Here is a 23448-nt window from a genome sequence, read left to right as displayed (position 1 = left end):
CCCTGTTTGTACTTTTGGTGTGCATTGCAGAGACCACATTTGGAGCCCTTTGTTACGGCTAAGGGTTTATTAGTAGTAATGAGGCAATTCCTTGCGCTACTAAACTGTGTTCTGAGTACTATCTATGCTTTGAGTCAAGTTTTTTAAACTAATTTAAAAATGAATAAAGTACCAAAACCTATAAAACACAAAAAGCCATCATCATCACCAAGTTCTCTAAATCTATCATTCACTAATATTCGTGGTCTTCAAAGTAACTTTTCTTCTGATGAGTCTTATCTCTTGCAAAGTTCGCCAGACCTACTTGCTCTTTGTGAGACTAATCTGAGTTCAGCAGTCTCATCTTGTGATCTTAGTGCTGATGGTTATCTTCCTCTAATTCGTAAAGACTCCAATAGTCACATGCTTGGCCTGGGCGTTTTCATTCGTAAGAATTCACCCATTTGTCGTGAAACTAGGTTTGAATCCACTGACTATTCTTTTATTTGCTTTCGTTTAGCATCACTTCACTCTATTGCCTTTTTCTTTGTTCTATATCGCTCTCCTTCATCTCAAGACTACACTCTTTTTGATGTTATTTCTGATAATATTGACCAAGCTCTCTCTCTTTATCCATCTGCTAATATAGTTGTTGTCGGTGACTTTAATGCTCACCACTCTGAATGGCTTGGCTCTAGTGTCAGTGATTCTGCAGACATTAAAGCCCACAACTTTTGTCTTTCTCAATCCCTAACTCAAATAGTTAATTTTCCAACTCGCTTTCTAGACAATCCGAATCATTTACCTTCTCTACTCGACTTATGTCTTGATTCATATTGTAGTTAGTTCTCAGTTTCTCCACATTCACCCTGAGGTTCTCCTGATCACAGTTTGATCTCTCTAAAACTAATACCTCATTTTTCTTCATTACCTGAATCCCCTATTATCGAACCTCTTACAACTACAGTAAAACTGACTGGGATTCTCTCCGTGATTTTCTTTGTGATGGCCCTTGGGTAAAAATCTTTTGTTATCCTGTCGACAAATGTGCTTCTTACATAACTTCGTATAGTTCAGACTTTGTCACCTCACCTAAAGACAAAGCCGAATTGTTTTCTAAAAACTTTTAATCAATATCATCTGTTGATTCCACTAGTTGCGTTCTCCCTGATATTGCCAACAAACAGGTTGATCCATTGCTTGACATTCATATCACTACAGCATCGGTATCTAAGGTTATTTCCTGCCTAGACTCTTCTACAGCTTGTGGCCCGGACAACATACCTGTTATTGTCTTGCAGAAGTGTTCTCCGGTGCTGTCGTCTATACTCTCAAAACTATTCAACAAGTGCTTATCAGAGTCTTGTTTTCCAGCCTGCTGGAATGCGCCATCTGTGATCCCCATCTTCAAAAACTCTGGAGAGCGATCTAATTCATTTAACTACCGTCCCATTAGTCTTCTTCCTATCATAAGCAAAGTTTTTGAATCTTTAATTAACAAACACTAAACTTAGTTTTTCACCTTGAATCTAATAACTTTCTTACCATTAATATGGATTTCGATCTTCTCGTTCTACAGCTGATTTGGTAACAGTAATAACGGATAGGTTTTATCGTGCATTAGATAAAGGTGGAGAGGTTAAGGCCATCGCTCTTTACATTTTAAAAGCTTTTGATAAAGTTTGGCATGCTGGTCTTCTCCATAAGTTTTCTTCTTATGGTGTATCCGGCAACATCTTTAAGATTATTGAATCCTTCCTTTCCAATCGTAGTATAGAAGTTGTCCTCGATGGACAGCACTCTTCTTCTTATTCTGTAACTTTAGGGGTTCCTCAAGGTTCTATCCTTGGCCCTATACTTTTTTTAATTTACATTAACAATCTTCCAGATATTCTCACATCTATGGTGGCATTGTTTGCTGATGATACTACCATTTATTTTTGTCATGATAAGAAACCAACACCCTCTGATTGCTTGGAAGAGGCATTTGAGCTTGAAAAGGATCTTACTTCTGCTACAGCATGGGGCTTACAGTGGCTGGTGAACTTTAATTCAGATAAAACTCAATTTTTTTCAGCCATTCGTTGTCGCAATAATTTAGATCTTCCTTTATTTATGAACGGTGATGTACTCGATGAGTCATCCACTCTTCATCTTCTAGGGTTAACTCTTACTTCCAATCTTTTTTGGAAAACATACTTCAAATCAGTTGCAAAATTAGCATCTGCTAAGGTTGCATCTCTTTCTCGAGCTCGTCACTTTCTTACTTTGGATTCTATTCTCTATCTCTATAAATATAAAATCCGGCCTTGTATGGAATACTGTTGCCATATCTGGGGCGGATCTTCTAATGATGCCCTTTCACTTTTAGACAAGGTGCAAAAACGCATTGTAAACATAGTTGGACCTGCTCTTGCAGCCAACCTCCAACCCATGTCACATCGTCGAAATGTTGCTTCTCTTTCTCTTTTCTACAAATACTATAATGGGCACTGCTCTAAAGAGCTAGTGTCTCTTGTGCCATCTACTAAAATTTATTCTCATGTTACTCGTCATTCAGTTAAGTGTCATCCTTTTTCTGTGACTGTTCTTAAGTGCTCCAAAAACGCTTATTCGTCTAGTTTTTTTCCTCGAACATCTGCTCTTTGGAATTCGCATCCTTCATCTTGCTTTCCTGATTCATATAATTTGCAATCTTTTAAGTTGTCCGTCAATCGTTATCTTGCTCTAGAATCTTCATCTTTTCTCTTTCAGTAACTTTCAACTTTAATTAGTGGCCTTTTTGGAAGTGAAGATGTTTGAAAAAAAAAAAAAAAAAAAAAATTTAAACATAACTTATTATTTTAAACCAAAGTGGAAAACAGTTTACTTCATACTACCAGTAAAGAATTTGCAAGCGTGTTTTTTATGTGATTAGCAGCTTTTGCCTCAGATTTCTAGTCGGTCAGTTCGTGAGTTTTTTTGTACAAACAAAATATTACTAAACATTTTGCCTTTTTTATTGATTCCGGGAAAATACCATAGTTTATTAAACATTTTATAATATAAATAATGGTCTGGAAATGCACATTTTTGGTTTATATTAAAATAGATTTGGATTTATATTAAAATATAATGGAAAATGATCACTAATATCAGTTTTGAAAATATCTGACTTACACGACGTTTTCTATATTATTTTTAATAAAATTATTATCAAATGCAGTTGCAAAACCTTTTGTTGAACTAGTTGGTTTGTTTATAACTGGTAAGATATTTTATTTAAAAAGCATATCAAAAATAAATTTTGCTTTTGAATATTTTTTCATGCTTCTTTCTTAACCGATGTTGCAAAACTTGCCCAGTGGTGGGGTTTGAACCTGCGTTTTTTCTGAGGCAAGTGCGCTACCACTGCACCATGGTAGCGCACTTGCTCAAGAAAAACAACCCTGCTTCAAACCCCACCTCTGGGCAAGTTTTGCAACATCGCTTAAGAAGGAAGCGTGAACTTCCAACTCAACTGTTTTAAGCCTATAAAGTGGAACACGTATGTTAAATAATGTTGACTTCTCATTTTTCAAAAGGTAATATGATTTTTAACTCAATTTTCAGTTTTCTATAGCAGTTTTTATTAATATTTTATTCTGTTATTAGTTTGTTTTTTCTTTTGTAATAGGTTTTCAATATGCAGTATTTATGGATACCATGATACCAGATATATTATGCATAATGTCTGATATAAAAAGTCTTTATCTGCAGTGAATATCCTGGAGGAAAAAACTGAGCTTGAAGATTTATTATTTTTTTATGATAAAATAAATGGTATAACAAGGTTTAATGAAAGTGAAATAATTTGAAATAATAAAGTAAAGTTTTATTTGTTGTTAAATTCTTGTTTAAACTTATGCATAAAGTTTTATGTATAAAGTAAAATGTGATCAAATTAAGTACATTCTATAATTTTTTAAGGTATTTTTTAGCGTCTGCTATTAATGTTTTGGATAAAATTATTTATAAATGTGTTATAGCAATGTTTAAGTATATTGAAACTTCTGGAAATAAATAATTTAAAAAAACTGTATTGTATATAATAATTTTAGGTAATTTTTTAATAAATGTGGTGTGTATATTGTTTATATTGTTCCTTTTATATACTGTGTGAAATTTTACATTACTTATTTTTTATTATTATTATTTAAATTTTGATTTATTTATTTATATGCTAGTAAAATGCATGAAAGATTTCTATGGTTATTTTGTTTTTAGTAACATTAATGTCACATAATGCGAAATTCAATTTAGTTGATGAGTTGGTATTGCGATCGTTTGTAGAGATCTTATAAAAGAATAGCATAAAAATTACTTTATTATGTTTTCGTATGCCTAAATTGTAAAAATTAAACACAAAATATTTAAACTTTTAGTTATATATCCAGATCAAGGCTGTTAGACCGAAGTTTTTATTTGTGAAAAGGTTTTTTTCTGTATAACATAAGTTATTTACTTAAATACTTATACTTAATAGAAAAATGTTTTTAGGAAAACGGTAAAAACGATATAACGTTATATTTAGACTTAATAAAAATTGATAAATTACGTATTCAGAAAAACGTCCGTTAACCCCTTCATATGGACGTTCAAAAAACCAATAAAAACTGTTTTTGTTGGGCCCTTAAAAAATGATCACAAATGTTTTTTAAAAAATGTCCGGTCACTGTTTTATATAGACGTTTAAAAAGCTATTAAAAACGTTTTTACGGGGCCACTAAAAATCGTTCGCAAAACGTTCTTGATCAAAGCGTTTTTTTTCAAGCTTTTGTAGTTGTGCTACAACACAGTTTGTTTAAAAAATATTGGTGTTTGATATTGGTACAAATAAAATACAGATAGCTTTGATACGTTACCAGCAATCGTTTTTTGTCTCCATAGCCTTACAGTTTTAAAAACAATTATCATTCATTACTCCGACTCTTTAAGGTTGTTTAATTTTAATTTCTTTTTCAATGTTTAAATTTCAGCGAAGAGTTTTTTTACATTTTTTATTTTTTTTTATAATCATTTTCATCACTGCTTTCAGTAAAACAATCAATACGAGATATCCGTTTTTTCGATTTTGATCCTTTATATCAACAGATTTTAACTTTAGGTCGTTGTTGTTTGGGGAACTTTTCCCCAGTACTATCTTTACGCTGGGTAAGTCTTCTTCAACTTAAGATGTTTCTTCATTTACACTCTTAATCTAACTGTTGCAGGCAAACGAATTTCAAGCTTTAATATCATTCCTTTTTTACGTCTTGAATGTTTTTTTTTCGAACTTATTCCAATCATATATTATTCATTAAATTGTTTCTGTGAAAAAGATTACGAATGTCTCTTTTTGTAGTTTTAGAAGCTTTTTTATCATTACTACGGTAACAAGTTCAGGTTTACTTCTTTTAATTTAATTTTGATCGACATAAAAAAGTTTGTTAAATAACTATGTGTTTTTTTTTAACGTTAATGTTTTTTAAAACGTTAAAAATCCTTTAAGCAACAAATGTAAGCGATCGTTTCCGAGTCATGCGCAGACTCAAATATAACTATAAAACATGAAACACTTTTCAACGAATTAAATGCATGCTATTTTTGGAATAAATGACTTTTTAGACATTTATATTTAAAGTCTAGTTAAATAATATTAATACTAAGTTAAAATTAATAAAATGAAATAAATATTAAAACATATGTAGATATAAATTAGTCTTTTAAATACTTTATATTTTATTATAAAACAATTGTTTTTATTTAAAGTATTCATAATATTAAACACTTTCTTTGAGGAACTATAATGCGTTTTAATTCATCGAGGTTGCAAAAAACATTTTCACGGTACCAGATTTTCAAATTCGTGATATTTGAACAACAAATCCATTTATAAACATCTTCAATAAAATTAGTGTCATTGTGAAGTTGAAGATGTAATTTTTCACAAATACTGAACCACGGGAAAATATTTTCTTCAAAATCCCTTTTAGTTATAGAATAACGTGTTATTGATATCAATAGCATTTCAATTTTAGCTTCAGGTTTCCACCCTTTGAAATTTGTCGGACGCTTTAAGCAGACTTTGCGAACATTAGTTAAACATTCAATTAAAAGAGCTTTTTCTTCATCATTTAAGTGTTTTTTATCGATACTTAAATAAGCTAACTTTCCTCCAGATTTTATGTAATGATGTACGAAATATTTATCACATGCAATTTCGTAAGATGTTTTTCCATCGTTAATAGAAATACTCAAGTTGTTCATTTGTTTATAAATGATTGATTTTATTTCATCATTAAAAAACGATTGACTTTCATAAAAGCATTCAATGAATAAACTTTCTTTATCTTTATAATCATTGCTATTACTTAGAAAATCTAAAGAAAAATTAAATAAAAATTATTAATATGAACAAACAAACGAGAGGTAATATAATTATTAAAATTATAGTATTAAATACATTATAATTTTCTGCATACTTATATATACATCATATACTACGTATTCATACATACATCTGATTTTGAGGAGTTGCTACTGACAATCATCAAGCAAACTTACATGGATATAGCTTGCATTATTCATAATTTGTTAATCAGTAAAATTTGTTTTATTATCCTAATAGTCCAGATATTAAAATATAATTAAAAATATAAATATTTTATGAAAGTGTCCGCATTGTTAGAAATATCAGAAGTAAATTATAACACCGTAAAAAATTTGTTATTTCATCATTTACATTATTGTTCATCTGGTTATGTCACTTATAAAGACTTACATCTTCTTCACTCTAAAGACGACGAAATTCAAAGTAACTAGTAAAAAGCAGAAAAAATTACATATCAAAGTCTTCACCCTGGTAATAAGAAGCAAAAAGTTTGTCTCGCACTATCGATTTTTAGATGAAGCAACAATTGCTAACTTTAAGGGGTTTTTTCCATAGAGATGTGATATTTCTTGTTTCAATTTATAGAACAAATGTGATTACCCAAGTAATAATGAATTACTAATGCAATTTTTTTTTAAACTGAAAGGAGATATCTTAGATAACTCTTTTACCTGAAACAGAAAAAGTTGCAACAGCAAATGCTGATGACATAGCAAAGAAACTGATTAAAAGAAGCAAATGATTGATAAAATTTGGTAATAGAAATTGACAAAAAGAAGCTAAGAAATTGATAAAAAAAGCAAAGAAATTGATAAAAATAAGCAAAGAAATTGAAAAAAAGAGGCAAATATTTATCTAAAACTACAATTAATGTCTTCTTTAACAGTTAATGATAATTATTTTCACTGCAGGAAAAAATGTTAAAATTTTTAAAAGTAGAGAAAAAAAACCTAAATAGACAACAACATAAAAATAAATAAAAACGTAAAAGAACACAAGTTTTTACAATTAACTTTTTTTAAATTCCAACTGTTGTCAATTTAAATGTGTAGAGTACAGGTATAAAAATATATATTTTGGATACAAAAACATATGTATATATATATAGATTGTTTTTGTATCTAAAATATGTGCATGCATACACACATATGTATATATATATATATATATATATACATATATATATATATATATATATTGGCTCTCATAAAAGTGGTTTTCAAAATTTTGAACTAAATATTGAATCTGAAAAAAAGAATATAAAAAAACAAAAAAGAAATAAAAATTTGACTTGGTTTAATATAGGAAAAGTGCTTTTAAAATTGGCCAATAAGCACTTCCCGTCTTCTAATTAAATTAAATTTTTAATCGAAATGCAATTAAAAGTAGCTACAGTTTCACAATACGCTCAAAGCAATGGTTTGTTTAACATAATAGAAATCCGAAATGAAAAAACGACAGAAAATTGTAATTGTAAACAAAAAAAAAATTATCCAATGAGTAGAAACTGTTTATCGAAAAATCGTGGTATATAAATGTGTTGTTCCCTCTAAGAATGCACCTGTTTTGCAATATATTGGTAACAGAGGGTGAATAGAAAAAGCCTTTCTCCAATCATAAACAATCCTTTAAAATAAAAATGTATTTAAATAACATTATGCTGTTGGAATTAATATGGGAATTAAAAGATAAAAATATAGACGATTTTATACTAAATTGTTCCATCCTTAAAACAGCACCTGCATATAACAATATTTACAAAAAATGCATCTTATATCTACAAGTAATATTTGAAATAATTATACAAATGAACCAAGAATGTTTGTTAAACAAAAAATCGGAATTGATTTCTAAATGCAGGCACGAAAATAAGTTTCTCCTGAAAAACTATAAGAATAAGTGCTCAAATAACAATTACATTAAATCCTCCCCCTCCCCCCCCCCACTCACTCCCCTTTACAAATTATTTTAATAAAAGCAGAAGTAATCATTTTCTAAATCAAATTCTATTAAATTCTTTAAATTTTATAAAATTTTCAAAATTTATTATTATACAAAATAAGTTTCTTTTAATATTATCATCTTGATAGTCCAAATATTAAAATATATTTATTTTATGAAAGTTTTCACATTGTTAAAAATATCAGAAGTAATTTATTACACTGTAAAATCTTGTCTTTTTTTTTTTTATAAAAAAATGTATTTTTATAAAAATGCATACTTTTTACTTTTAGTAAAGAAGTCTTTTTTTCTAAGCAGTAAAATCTAAAATAATATTTTTTTTTATAAAATGATAATTATTTTTGACATTTTTATATAATTTGGATTCTTTTGAGACCTAACATGATACACTTTTAAATAAATTTTATTTTAGTATAAAGTGTTGTATTAGTACAACCAAATTGAAACAATTTATTTCACGAGAAAAAGTACTTCAACAGGATTGAAAATGTCAAGAAGAAGACTTATTTAGCTATATCACCGAGCCCCAAGTTTCTTTAAAAAGATTTTAAAATTTTTATTTAATATTATTTCAACTTATTTGCTTTTAAAGAAGTAAGTTTAGTAAAAGAATGTGTCACAGTTATTCTGAAAACGATTTTTATGTATCACTAAGGTACCCAAACAAATACTGTGCGCTGCTTTACTTTATGTTTCATGTTTCTAAATTTAAACACGGACAATGAAGATAAATATACTGTTTAATGGGCAGAAAATTCCATATTTTAGTAACACTTTTAAAAAATCTATGTATAAAATTGTCATGTTTTCAATTAAAAAAAAATACATGTTTGCCATGTTTAATATGTTTTTAGTGAAGAAGAGGAGCAAATCAAAACAAATTTTAAAGGAGATAACTTTATTAGGATGTGCATTATTGCGTAGGTCATTATATTATCGAACTTTGTTCTCCAGCATATGAGAGGGTCAAGTTTAAAGTTAGATTTAGATATCGTATTTACACTATATACACTAGAGATAAAAGAAGATAAAAGATTAGTCCATTGTTTTAGTTATACTTAATCATATTCTGAACAATTTTCTGACATTTTTTAAACTGATATGTATTTCAATTTAAAAGCGAATATTTTGTCAAAGTTTTATAATATAATTATGATCATCCTGCTACTCGTACCATTTAATCTAGTACAACCTGTCTTAAGCCCTATTGCTTGTTGGATTCGCTTTTCTGCGAAAATAATTTTTACTAATTTGGGGCTCACTATTGATAAAAGCTAAACTCTTTATTAAGAAAAAGACGCTGTTTAAATAAAAACAGTCATCTTTGTCAGTTATTCACTGCGTCCAACAAACGATTATTTGAGTTAGAAAGAAGTTTCACTAAATCAACATTAAACCCGATATTTATCTAACAGGCTTTTACATCATTAATGTAAATTTGTGTTATTATAAACTCCCTAAAATAATAAGTGCTAGATCTTTTTGACGTCAATCATATTTTTTACTTTTACCTCCTTGGTAGTAGCTAACAGTTCTTTTTGTTATCACCTAATAGAGAAATAGCTCTAAAACTCTTTTAAGCTCTGAAGTTGACTGCTAGGATCTGCAAACTCTTTAGGAACTCTTTAAGAACCTTTTATGCTAACCACACTGATTGACTTGGCTTCAGTATTATTATTCTAGCTGGCTCTAAAGTTCAAAATTTTTATTTTCTCTATTTCTTACTTACGAAAAGTAAATTTATGATTTGTTTTCTGAGCAACTCCAATCACATAACTTTATTTCTTGACTTATATCTTGTCTTTAGCTCTACCTTGTGCATAGGTACTCTTTGTTTTTTGGTAACAACCTTACCAACATTAACATCTTGTAACTCTTCCATACAATATTTACACTACTATTGAACATCTTATTACTAACTTTAAACTGACATGGGTTTTTTCTAGATGTTTTTGTAATCTTTAGTATAATGTCTTTTTATGTCAATTAGTTTTTATTTAATATCCTTTACAATCTTAGTTTTTAACTATTATTTAATGTCCTTTTTAATCCTGATTACAAAAACGCATGCTTTTACTCCTTGTTATCGGTTTCAACTTTTGTAAACCATTTTAACTAATTGTTTTTTTTCCATAGAAAGTGAGTTAAGAGCTATTTCTCTTGAAATATCAAGGCTTCCAATTAAGTATGTTATTTTTGTCTTCTTAACGAGTTTGCTCTAAATAAGCTTTATGAGTTGTAACTGAGAAGGTTTTCAATATTATTAAACTAACCTTTTTTAACATTATTATTTTCATCTTCACAAAGAAACACTCTCTTTCATTGATAGCCTTTTTAATCTAACTTCTAAAGCACTACAAGACAGGGGTGGCTGAACAATTTTTTGGTGTTTGAAACAACTAACTTCCAGATATAGAGCAAACTGTAAACATATGTATGTTTATACTTATCTTAAATAAAAATGCTTTGCAAAACACTGCGATGATTGGAGCCTGGAAACAAAAAAGCTCCAAAAGTTTGTCTTGCCTTGTCCCAAACTTAAAAGCAACAAGTTGATAAAAGTTTTTAAATTTTTAGGAGTAATAGTAAATATTTTAGCGTTTAAAAGTATGACCACATATAGTTTGAATTCTCTTAAGTTTGAAGGGGTTACAAATTATATGTTGTCGTAATCTTTGAACGTTAAAAGATTGTATTATGAAACTTAAAGTTTTTCGATGAATATAACGCGACGTTAGAATTACTAAGTTAAAATGTTGTTTTTACATGCCATCTCCTAAAGTTTTTATTTTTCAACCGTTTTATCTCAAACACAAAAATTTAGAGAAAAAAATAATTCTATCGTAGCCATAAGCCTAATTGAGTAGTACAAAAATACTTCATCAACTTGTTGCTCTCATATTTGAGGCAGGAAGGACCCAAATTTTGGGGCTATTTTGTTTCAAAGCTCGAATTGACGGAAATTTTTCAAAGCATCTTTATTTTACTTTATTATCAACGTATAAACGTTTGGAGTTGGCTCCATGTTTGAAAGTTAGCTGTTTCTAACACCAAACGACTTTGTAACCTCCCCCTGCTGTCAAACCTCCTGGTTTGGTCGCCCCCTGCTATAAGGTTTTTAATTGAATTTGTTTTAAAAAATGTTTTTAGTTATTTTCATCGCTTTGATTTTAATTGAAGTACGTATGAGTAACTCAGATAATTTATTTTACTTTAAAAAGTTGTTGTAAGGGAAACCATTTGTGTAGAGGAAATCATTTGTGAAGGGGAAGTTTATATGGTCGATATTTACTTTTAATTTTTTTGGTGTTTAGAAATTTTTAGATTAATAAGGTAGTAACTTTTGAAATGGTTTTTTTGGTTTACTTAATAAATTTCCAGAATTATTCCTGTGTTATCTTTATCACATATTTTTTGATAATGTAATAAAATAAAGATCAGATGATTGGTTTTCTGTTATAAGAGATAATCATTTTTTTTTGTCGAGACTGAAATACAAAGATGTTTTATTAGAGAAAAATAAACCTAAGTGGTTTATACTTTTCTAATGAAACATCAATGTATTTCAGTCTTGAAAAAAAAATATTTCTTATAACAGAAAACCATTTATCTGATCTCTATTTTGTCACGAGCTTCCACTGGTTGGTGATGTTTAAATTTAAAATCTATTTTATTCAGTGCAATCAATTTTAACAAGATTATTAATATTATTAACGAATAAAAATCTTAATGAATGTTTTATGTTAAGTTTTCTTTAGTTATCATTCACTATTAAAGAAGAAAGCCCAAGATTTAACACTTGGATTACCATCCAAGCGTTAAACCTTGGGCTTCCTTCTCAATGGTTAGTAAGAAGAACTTCTTTTCGATAAGTATTACCACGCTTCCTGTTTAAAATTTTATTTGTTTGATTTATTTCTTTGTTGCTTTTCAATTCTTTTCTTGTTTAAATATTTTTCATAGTCAGATAAAGTCTCCCTTAAAATCAACTGTTTTCTGTTTTCTTACTCTGAATGTATGCATACTATAGTATTTTTAGAGTATAACATGTTTATCGGAAAGATGTCTGCACAGTGCATCTAATGTTTCTTTCCATTAAGATATTATAGATAAAATCTGCTTCTAAGAGTTTAAACTAATAATGAAGATATAAATATAAAGAAGAAACATAAATAGCTAATACTTTAATAATAATAATAATAATAATAATAATAATTAATTAATAATTATTAATTATATTATTAATAATACAAGTTAAACTTTCATACCTAAAATACTTATAATTCCAAAACAATCAATCACTCTTTTTTTAGAGAAGAAGTTTCAGGGTTAGGGTTAGGGTTAGGGTTAGGGTTATTTTTAAATTTCTTTTACTTTACAAATAAAAATTAAATATATATATATATATATATATATATATATATATATATATATATATATATATATATACATATATATACATATATATATAAACAAGAAGAAAATCACTCAGCAAAAATATATCTCATTTAACACTGTGTTTCATCAATAAAGACTCATCAGAAATCCATCAAATTATTGATGAAACACAGTGTTAAATGAGATCAATTTTTGTTAAGTGGTTTTCTACTTATTTATAATTGTTCTGTTCTTTTAAGAACATTGAGCACTCTATTTGTAGAATACATTTTAAAATTGTTCAAATATATATATATATATATATATATATATATATATATATATATATATATATATATATATATATATATATATATATATATATATATATATATATATATATATATATATATATATACATATATATATATATATATATATATATATATATATATATATATATATATATATATATATATATATATATATATATATATATATATATATTTATATATAAAAGTAACCAAGGTTAAGATGTATTTATCGCTCCTCGAATAACAACGTAAATCTACTAAATCAGATATTGTGTCTGTAAAAACTGCATCTCAATATCTAAAATCGCTCGGATATGTCTATTGAAGAGAAATCCAAAGGGACGTTATCCATAAAAAATAAACTTTCAACACATAATGGAAGGGAGAGAAACTAAAAAACTTGTTCACAGTTTATATAAAGCGACATGTAATAAAGTAAAAACAACAGGCAAGCGAGAGGTTTTAAAAGATGAATATAATATTGCTTGAGTCTTTAAAGTTGGCCTTAAGAAACTGCATGCCTATGTATTTTATAAAACGCAAATAAATGACCATATACACTCACTCAATCTTGATTGAGACACAATTACAAAAGTCCAGTAGATAATTCATTTGTCTGTAAACTAATACCTTCAACTGGAATTTGAATTAAAGCTATAAAGTATACTAAATTACAGCAATCAAACCAATATTGAATGTACCAAAAAATAAGTGATTACAAATTAAGAAAAAGTAAAGACCAGACTGATGAACCTTGATGTAACTAAATCAAAGAATTTGATGAATTCATCAAATTCTTTGATTTAGTTACATCAAGAATACATCATTAGGTCCTGAGAATTTTGCGGACGCTTTTGCACTACCCTTAACACTTATCTTCATTTCCTCAATTGCAACTCCAGTAGTTTTAGATATGTAGAAGAAATTGAAAGTCACGCCAATTTTCAAAAGAAATGTGCGTCAATTTGTGGTAAAAATCGACCAGTCTCGAAAAAATTAAGACCGCGTATAAAACCTGAGGAATTAATACACGAATCAATCTCTGATTTCTCGCTACCAACAGTTTAACTACTAAAGCTCAGCAAGGTTTTGTAAAAAGAAAAGGATGCACAACAAATCTGTTGGAATAATGCAACACTTTTAATATTAACAAACCTGTCATTATTGTCCATAAAAACTTGTCTAAAGCCTTTGACAAAGTATCACACGAAAGACTTATACATAAGTTAAATGCTAACAGCATACAAGTAATGGATCAAATTATAGCTATCCGTGCGTCTACAAAGAGTTACATTTGGACATGAAAAATGGTTGGTAAAAAATGTAACAAATGAAGTTCCACAAAGATCCCTTTTAGGCGTCTTACTTTTTGTGATAATCATAAATAACCTTCCAGACAACATTGCTAACTATATAAAATTTTATGTGGACGATAGCAAAAATAATAAAAATAATAAAGACAATAGCTGATCCTTGCAAAACAACATTGACAAAGCCGTTAAATGGACTAGAATAAAATGCATGCTTTTGAAATTTTGATAAGTTTTAAGATTGATCATTTTCTAAAGTTATTTTAGTGAAACATTTTTGTTGCAAAAAAACCTTATATAATTACAAAATGTTAGGCCTAGACGGGCTTTGTCATCCATTCAAACGTACCACAGTCTGATTATTTAAAAATAAGATGACAAGTCAATGCAGTAGCAGCAAACACAAACTAGATTCCAGGTAATCTAAAAAAAGCATTCAGAGGACCCCTAAGAGGCAATATTAATAAATTAAAACATTGAGTAACTTCAACATTGTGTAACAAAATTAATAAACTCTCTCAGACAATGCTTATGAACAAAAATTAGAAGCACTGAGACTGACGACACTTGAAGAGAAAAGGAAAAGAGAAGATCAAATAGAAAAATTTAAAATTGATCAAAATCTTGAACAATTAGATTTTTATGTACCACAACGTTATCATTTTTCAAAATCAACGTCAAACAACTTAGACGGAACCACGTGTTTATGCTTCAACGACAACTAGTCAAAAACTTTATAGAGAGATTCTTTTTTACAAATTGCGTTTGTGCACCATAGAATGCACTTTCTAGCAACACCATCAACACCATCAACTCAAAATCTGTAAATCAAAATCTGCAAAGGTCAAGGTTGCAGCATAAGAACACTCGCAAATAAAAAAAACTATACGTATCAAACTCATCAGCAAAGCATGGCCTGAAGCCAAGCTCCGTCAAACTTCATAATATTTTTTGTAAAATTTGACAACTGAAATAACTAAAATAGATTAAATATATGCATGTTTATCTAAAGTCACTAATAATATTCCAACAAAATTTGAAAACTTACCAAAAACAGAAGAAGATTCTTTTGAAGAATTTAGGCTAACAAGAAATTTTAATAAACTATTTTGGTCTTTATTGGCTAGTCCACAAATCATTGGTAAACAACTTCTTAACATTTTGTTTGTCATAATATCTTCCATGCTTAAACAATTATATGCATATACAGAGGCACAAAACTCCATTATAGTCAAATGTGAGAACTGAAAATTGTAGCCTAGATTTGTTTCAATCTTTTCAATAAATCCAAAAAGACTACCATCAGTCTGATCAAAGCCGCTGACAAAAGTTTGAATTTCTTCTTTTGAAAAAATTATTTTATTTTTAACAAACAATTCATAAGCAATTTTACAAATATTTAAAATACTTTTTATAAAAAGGATCTTCCATTATCTCGTATATCAACTTATTATTATTGATAATATGTTTTTGCAAAAAGTATAAAAATATATTTGCATACAAATCTGTCATTGTTAAATAGGAATTTGTACGCATTATTTCCGAATCACTAATAATTTTGCACATGGAAGATAAAAAAAATGGAACAGAAGCCATAGCTTTTGCAATTGGAAAATTCTTTAAAGTTGTTTTTACAGGTTTCTTTATTTCTTCTAAAACGTTATTTTCAATATAATTGTTTATCCCATTTTCATTAAATCCCATAATTTGAATAGTTAATTTATCACAATGCTCTGTATATATACTTTGATATTGATCAACTGCATTAACTCTACCAGATATCACATGTTTAAACTTTTGAATATCTGCTAAAGCATTAACGATTGGATAGTTAGAACTCAAATTTTTATTTGCTAACTCATTTAAATATTTGAATTCATCTAACCCATCAATTATAAAAAGTGCATCACAACTACTAAAATTAAAACCATTTATAATATCTTTATAGAAAACATTTAACAGTTCATTAATGTTCGAAATATTCTGATGTTGATTAAGTCTCCTGCATTCCAAATAAAAAACAAGTTCAACATTTTTCCAAATTAAATTATTTGACCAATCAAGCAAACATTTTCTAAGCAACCAAGTTTTTCCAATACCAGCTATTCCAGATATTAAAATTACAGGTTTTTCTTCCAGAAATATTTCGTCATATGAAATTGATGTATAACTCATTTGCTTCTGAAGAAAACCCTTCAATTCAACATTAAAAACAGCATTTCTTTGAACAATTACTGCATCAACAATGCATAGATCAACAAATTTTTGATTTAGATCAACATTTGCAGGAGCTTTTAATAGTGTTTGAACTTCATTTGTTTTTCTATAGTTTACAAGGTAATATTTTTTTAGAGCTGTGCATATCTCTGATATATCTAAACATAAATAATATGTCATCATCATCATTATCGTCATCATCATCATCATCATCATCATCATCATCATCATCATCATCATCATCATCATCATCATCATCATCATCATCATCATCATCATCATCATCATCATCATCATCATCATCATCATCATCATCATCATCTTCATCATCATCATCATCATCATAATCATCATCACATCATCATCATCATCATCATCATCATCATCATCATCACATCATCATTGATATTTTTAACTACCTTTATTGACCTCGCTAGCAATATCAGGTGGATTTGACGAATCTAAATGATAGTTATATAAAGTTACTTTCTTCTAATCACTTACATATTAATTGAGATTACAGTTATTTTCATTAATAAAAATATATATTATTATCAAAGTTAAATAAAGGATTCACATAACTTCAAACATATTATTAGTTATATGTAACAACTCAAAGTCGATCCAAAAGTATCGTATTTATAGCACTTTTTGAAATGGCAGTTTACTGATGATTGCAGACGATAAAAAATTTATTTTACCAAAATTGATATTAAGCTTCTATAATCAAATATGAACTTAAAAAATTAGTATTTGATTTGAGTCAAACAAACCCTCACTCAATGTTGAGAAAACAATATATACTTTATTCCATTAAACACATAAAAATTAAACATTCCTCTTAAGTTGCGCAAACTTTATTGAAATAACATAATTATTTAAAATCAAACATGTATAAATTTCTTAAAAATTCATGTGGATAAAAATTTATCCTTACTTCCCCACATAAATTAAATTCAGTCAAAAGTTATTAAATTATTCACAGATTGTATTAAGTTTGATAAGTACTCAAACAACAAAACTTTAGTATATTTATCGGATAGAAAACCAACTTGCAGAATTTTGGGCTCTGAATATAAATGAAAACATGCAAAATCTCCTACATAAGCTATGAACATGATTGATGGATTTAAAATAGTTACCAACCAGCATATAACTTGTATGTACAGATACTTCAACAAAAACTTTGAAATAAGTCTTAATGAAAAATCTAATTTATATTCAAATGGAAACAATAAGAATAAATTGCCTCTGAAATTTAGTATACTCTCAGAAACATGTATAACCTAATCGAGGACCTAATTTATGGAATGTATGTCAAAACAAATATTAGTTTATGGTAAAGTCCTTAAATTCATAAACATTTTAAACAAAAAAAAATATTTTTTTAAAATTTCATTATTGGAAAAGTATTCCAATAATTTTCATATTAATTTTTTTTTTTTTTTGTGACTATTTAAGGGTAAATTTATTTTTACTTTTTTTTTTTCTACCAGTTTTTTATCATTGCGGTTATTTAAAACGGTATATTATTTAAATAAAACGGTATATTATTTAAACAAAACGGTATATTATTTAAATAAAACGGTATATTATTTAAACAAAACGGTATATTATTTAAACAAAACGGTATATTATTTAAACAAAACGGCTCAATTATAAAACTTATATCGTGTTAAAAGAAATAATAAAAAACATAAAATGTCTATATATAATGTCGTCAGCATAGTTTGTTTCTATAATGAAACCTAGGTACTTTAAACCTAGCTACTTTAAAGCTGTTTACTAATATATTGAATGTAAACAACATGTCAACAGGTCGGAGATTATGAAGTGTCTATTTTCTCCCCGTGTTCATTGTGTCCACGGTCTCCCTTATATGCATGAAACGTAAACTTCATGATGATGACACACCAGAAAGTGTGAAGAGGTAAAAAAGTTATATATTTATATTTCAATGGGTATTAAGTTGTTTATAAGTTTTTTTGATATTGAGATTTATTTATTTTTCCATAATTAGTAATAAAATTAAAGTTATAACACTTAAACAACACATTTTTTTTAAAAACATCTATATGTGTAATTACATTGCAAACTGTATTAGGAGCAAAAATCGTAGACTTAAATTATAAACCTGAAAGAATCAATCTGTAAGGCTCAATCTGTAAGCTCAATCTGTAAGCTCAATCTGTAAGCTCAATCTGTAAAAGTAATGTTTTGAAACGTTTATCAAAAAATATGAGTGAAAATAAAAAGGATAAACATCTTGATATTGTTAATGATATCTCAATTTAAGTTAAAAGAAAATGATACAATCGTAAAATGTGTGTAGATACGCATTTTACAATTGTACCATTTGGACAATCTTATTCAAGATGATAAAGATTAATAAAGATTCAAGAACACCTTACCACGTGGTCAAAAATATGAAAAGAAATTTCGCAAAGCCAAGCGTGATAAATTTTCTTTAATAAAAAATAAACACACACGAGTCAACACACACGAATAAGTAACGACAGCATTTAATTCAATATTAAATATTATAGAATTTAGAAAGTATAATAAAATCATTAGTACTTAAAAAAAATTACTTGCTATTATATCAATTTCTCTCAGTAGATCATTTCGCTTCATCTTCCGTAAAGCTGTTTTTAACATTCCAAGTGTTGGATTTTTATTTATTTGCATCCATTTACTTAACATAGAATATCCTTTTTCATTGGTTTTAATATAATCATGATCAATCATGTCTAAAATGTTGTCTTTAATTTTTAACCAACGTCCAAGAGTTCTCCAATATACTCCGACGGTATCACTAAGTTTTAATTTGAACACTTGGTTAAATATAACATTTTCATCGTTTTTTGGAAATGCATTACTTTTTTTCATTTTGAGGTTTCTATAAAAAAAAGAAATACATAAACATATATATATATATATATATATATATATATATATATATATATATATATATATATATATATATATATATATATATAACCTTTCCCATAAAATACCCGCTTTGTACTTTTTTTTTCGTAAACCTTTTCTAAATACCAGATATATTTCAAAAACTTTAAATTATTTTCTTTTTTATTATTTTATTTTACAAACTAAACTCTCAGTTGATGTAGCAGCACTCTCTTGAAGAAGCAGTCCATAAGATATTCGCTGTAGCAGCACTTCTTGTTGCAGCGCGATAGTTGATGCTGCAACACTTTGCGCATGTTCTTCTGTAAAAAATTTAAAAAAATTTTAGTCTTTTAATTTGCGAGTTTCCTCAATTTAATTAATGCACATTGACTTAATCAATATTTAATTATGTCTTGAGAAGTTAAGAGCTGTTTTTTACTTCAAACGGTAAATTTGCAAAAGGTATTTGAGATTTCCTATTTATATATATATATATATATGTACATTTATTTATATATATACATTCAAACTTTCTTGTTAGTACAGTGTGCAATTTTCGTAAATATTATTATATGCAGGTGCTGTTTTAAAGATGGACCAATTCAGTATGAAATAATCAATATTTTTTTCTTTTAATTCCCATATGTATTTTGAAATGTTCTCTTTTGAATACTTTTTATTTTTAAAGAAATGCTTATGATTGACAAAACGTTCATCTAATTTCTGTTGAAGCCAACATATTATTTTTCAGGTACATTCTTAGTAGAGAAAACACATTTATACACCACGTTTTTTGATAAAGAATTCCCACTTATTGGACAGTTGTGTTATTGTTTACAATTACAATTTTCTGTCGTTTTTTCATTTAGGATTTCTTTTTTGTTTAACAAAGCATTATTATGACCATTTATAATTCTTTTAACATTTTTTATGCAACTGTAGCTAACTTTAACTGTATTTCGATTAAAGATTTTATATAATTTATTAGAGGGTAGGAAATGCTTATCGACCGATTTTAAAAACCCTTTTTCTATGTTAGTTGAAACATTTTGATATATGGGGAAGGGGGAGGGTTAAACTAAGTAACTTTTCTAGTTCTATTTCGTCTTTTTGTATTCTTTCTTCCAGGGTCAAGTTTAGGTTTAAAATTTTTAAAACATAGTTATTTTTTGGGCTCATACTTATTCTTTAGACTAATACTATTACTTTAACTTACTACTACTCTGATGCTGATTTTGATTTTTTTAGTGACTTTCCTAATTGACGGTCTTCGGGGTAAATCTTTTCTATCTCCACTTACAAATGCGTCACCTACTTAACCTCTTAACAGCTATGCCTATCCTACTCCATACTACTTGTGCATTTGCTATATTCAGTTGTAATATTTTGTTTTATCTTTTTTAAAGGTGCAATATTTTGAGTAAAAACTTTTTATTTCTGCGAGAAATCAACTTAAAATGATGACAACCTGAGGCAAAGTTTACTGAGAAAAGTAAAGCTTTTCTCATTAAACTGAGAAACGCTTTACTTTTCTCACTAATTGGAATCTTGAATTTAATTGTTTTACTTTTCCTGCCATTCCTGTTAATCAGGTTAGCCCATTGTTAGTTATCCAGATCACTCCGGATACCATTTCTAAAGTTAAATAAACTTATATACGGCTTGTTGTTCAGAAAAAATTCCGCTCATTCAAAAGTGCTCTGTAGGACTTTATTAGTTTTCTCTAAACTTTTGTTTTAAGCGTTTGATTGAATCTCGTTTTCTTGTTTTATTTAGCTTACTCTCTGTGAATCAATAAGATTATAATCAAAAATATGGTTCAATTTTCCTATACTACGCAGAATTGTTAACGGCTAGTTTGCAATAATTGTAAACTGCATTACTACCTTTCTCTTCATTGTTGTCAACTAAACAGAAAAACAAACAAACAATTGATAGTAAATTTTTACTTTGGTAGTAGGTTATTAAGTAGGCTAAATAGATCTTTGGTCTATTTAATCTGCTCTAACAGTCTACAACCTTATCAATAAACTATAATTTGATTGAAAACTATAATGATTTTAAGAACCTGAAATTTTAAACCTACTTCAAAGGAAACTTTGTTTTATCTTTTTTAAAGGTGCAATATTTTGTTACAGTTAATTTTTAACTTCATCAACCTTGTTATTGTATTTATAAGATATAATAACACAAAAAGTATGATTTGTTAATTGTAATACAATAACTTTTAACTGCTAATTTCTATTAATTGCTAACCAGTGGCTAAACGATTCTATTGAACATTTAGATGGCGGTAGAGAGGCAAAGATTATTGCTCTTGATATATATTTCTTTATTGCTTAGATATAAAGAAATATATATTAGAAGAAGAATGACGTCAGATAGTGACTATTATACTGCGTTTGGAAAAAAATGATTTAATAATTTAAAAAATTTTCCAGAATCACCATATACACAAGGTCATGAAAAAGACCAGCATGCGAAACTTTATTAAAAACTTAAAACATATTGAGAGCAGTAACCTTTGCTTCTCAGCCTTTATCTAATCCACGATAGAATCATTTAGCCACTTAGCCACAATCAAGAACATCAAGGCTCTCTCTGAGGTCCTGTATTGTTTATCTACATTAATGATTTTCATTACTTTATATAAAGTTCTTTTATATAAAGTTGCTCTATTTGCTGTCAACTCAATTTTCTTGTTCAAAACGTTTATTACTTTTTCGATCACTTAGAAATAATTCTAATTCAAAACCGCTTCTCTTTCTTAAAATAAATTTAACTTCTCTTTTCAGTGTTTAAACAATTTTATTGAAATATTTACAGAATTTTTGTTGTATTTAAATAAATAAAAGATTAAATTGTGATAAAAAATAAGTAGTGACAAAGAGTAAGTGAAAAAATTATTTTTTTTGAATATTTAAAGGTCTTGCACTTTCAAATTCTAATTACTTTTTATAGTCAATTTAATTCCATTAATTTTTTTTTTGTTATTTATTCAAATATTTTATTATATGGTTTCAATTTAATCACTATTTTTACAAGTTAACTTTCTTCAAGTAAACCAACTTTCTTTTTAAAATTTTTTTTAACACCTGCAAACAAATTTATTTGCAATCTTTTTAGAAATTTTATTTCTCTAGTATTTTATTTGTAGTTTTTTTCTAGATTATGATTAAATCACATTCTATCTGTCAGGGGCGACAACATGGGAGTAACCCGTCAGGGAGCAAAACACTTTTTTTCAAAAAGATCTCATTTATTTTGTTATTATATTTAGAAATTTTTTAATATAGAGGCCTTCTTTAGAAATAAAAGATTGTGCACCTCTACTTCAAAGCCCGAGTCGTCGGCCCTAGCTGTAAAGTTTTTTTTATATTAACTTTCTCTAGTATTCCATCTGTAATAATGTTATTGATTGATAATAAAAGATGTTTTATAAATTATTCAATATATTTTTATTTGTCATCTGATGCAAGTAATCTGAGTTGGTTGAACTAATTGAAAAAATTTTTTTTGTTACTTTTCGATATCATAAAAGTTGTTTAAAATACCTAGTAGTAAGCAACCCGTTTTACGGGTTAGTAGTAATTAAATCATTAATAACAGTATAAATTGAGATATTATCTAAAAAAATATAATTAAATACAAATTTATTTATAAATAATCGCATATCGTGTAAAAATAATTATATACGATAGATGCTTTAAAACTGTAATTTACCAACTCTACAGGATGTTTAACTCCTGTCTATTAATGCACTTTCAAAAGTTTTCCTAAATTCCAAAACATTGGTGATTCGTATATTCTTTACTTTAACACATGGTGAATCTTAACACTGATCCCAAACTATTTATTAAGATCTACTAAACATAAAAAGAATTAATTGAAACAGTTACTGGTAAAAAATATTTTGAATATTTCATATAATAACTAAAACTATTTTTAAATTAAAATTTAGATAACTATAGCAACCACTTTATTG

At 27.5% G+C, this 23448-nt stretch overlaps 1 protein-coding gene across 1 annotated transcript; it reads right to left on the bottom strand.

Moving 5' to 3' along the window:
- Positions 1 to 5686: 5686 nt before the first annotated feature.
- On the bottom strand, positions 5687 to 23331 carry LOC136074996 (NACHT, LRR and PYD domains-containing protein 1 homolog). The gene is made up of 5 exons (XM_065787183.1): positions 23187 to 23331; positions 19142 to 19449; positions 16970 to 17011; positions 15382 to 16708; positions 5687 to 6359 (listed from the first exon to the last, which is right to left on the bottom strand). Exons 2-4 carry the CDS (start codon positions 19437 to 19439, stop codon positions 15723 to 15725), a joined length of 1326 nt encoding a protein of 441 aa, XP_065643255.1. The 5' UTR covers positions 19440 to 19449; positions 23187 to 23331; the 3' UTR covers positions 5687 to 6359; positions 15382 to 15722.
- Positions 23332 to 23448: the final 117 nt, after the last annotated feature.

Source organism: Hydra vulgaris, chromosome 01 (assembly GCF_038396675.1).
Source record: "Hydra vulgaris chromosome 01, alternate assembly HydraT2T_AEP".
NCBI classification, from domain to species: Eukaryota; Metazoa; Cnidaria; class Hydrozoa; order Anthoathecata; family Hydridae; genus Hydra; species Hydra vulgaris.
Note: the sequence above shows the minus strand (reverse complement) of the source record. Positions and strands in the feature narration are given on the sequence as shown.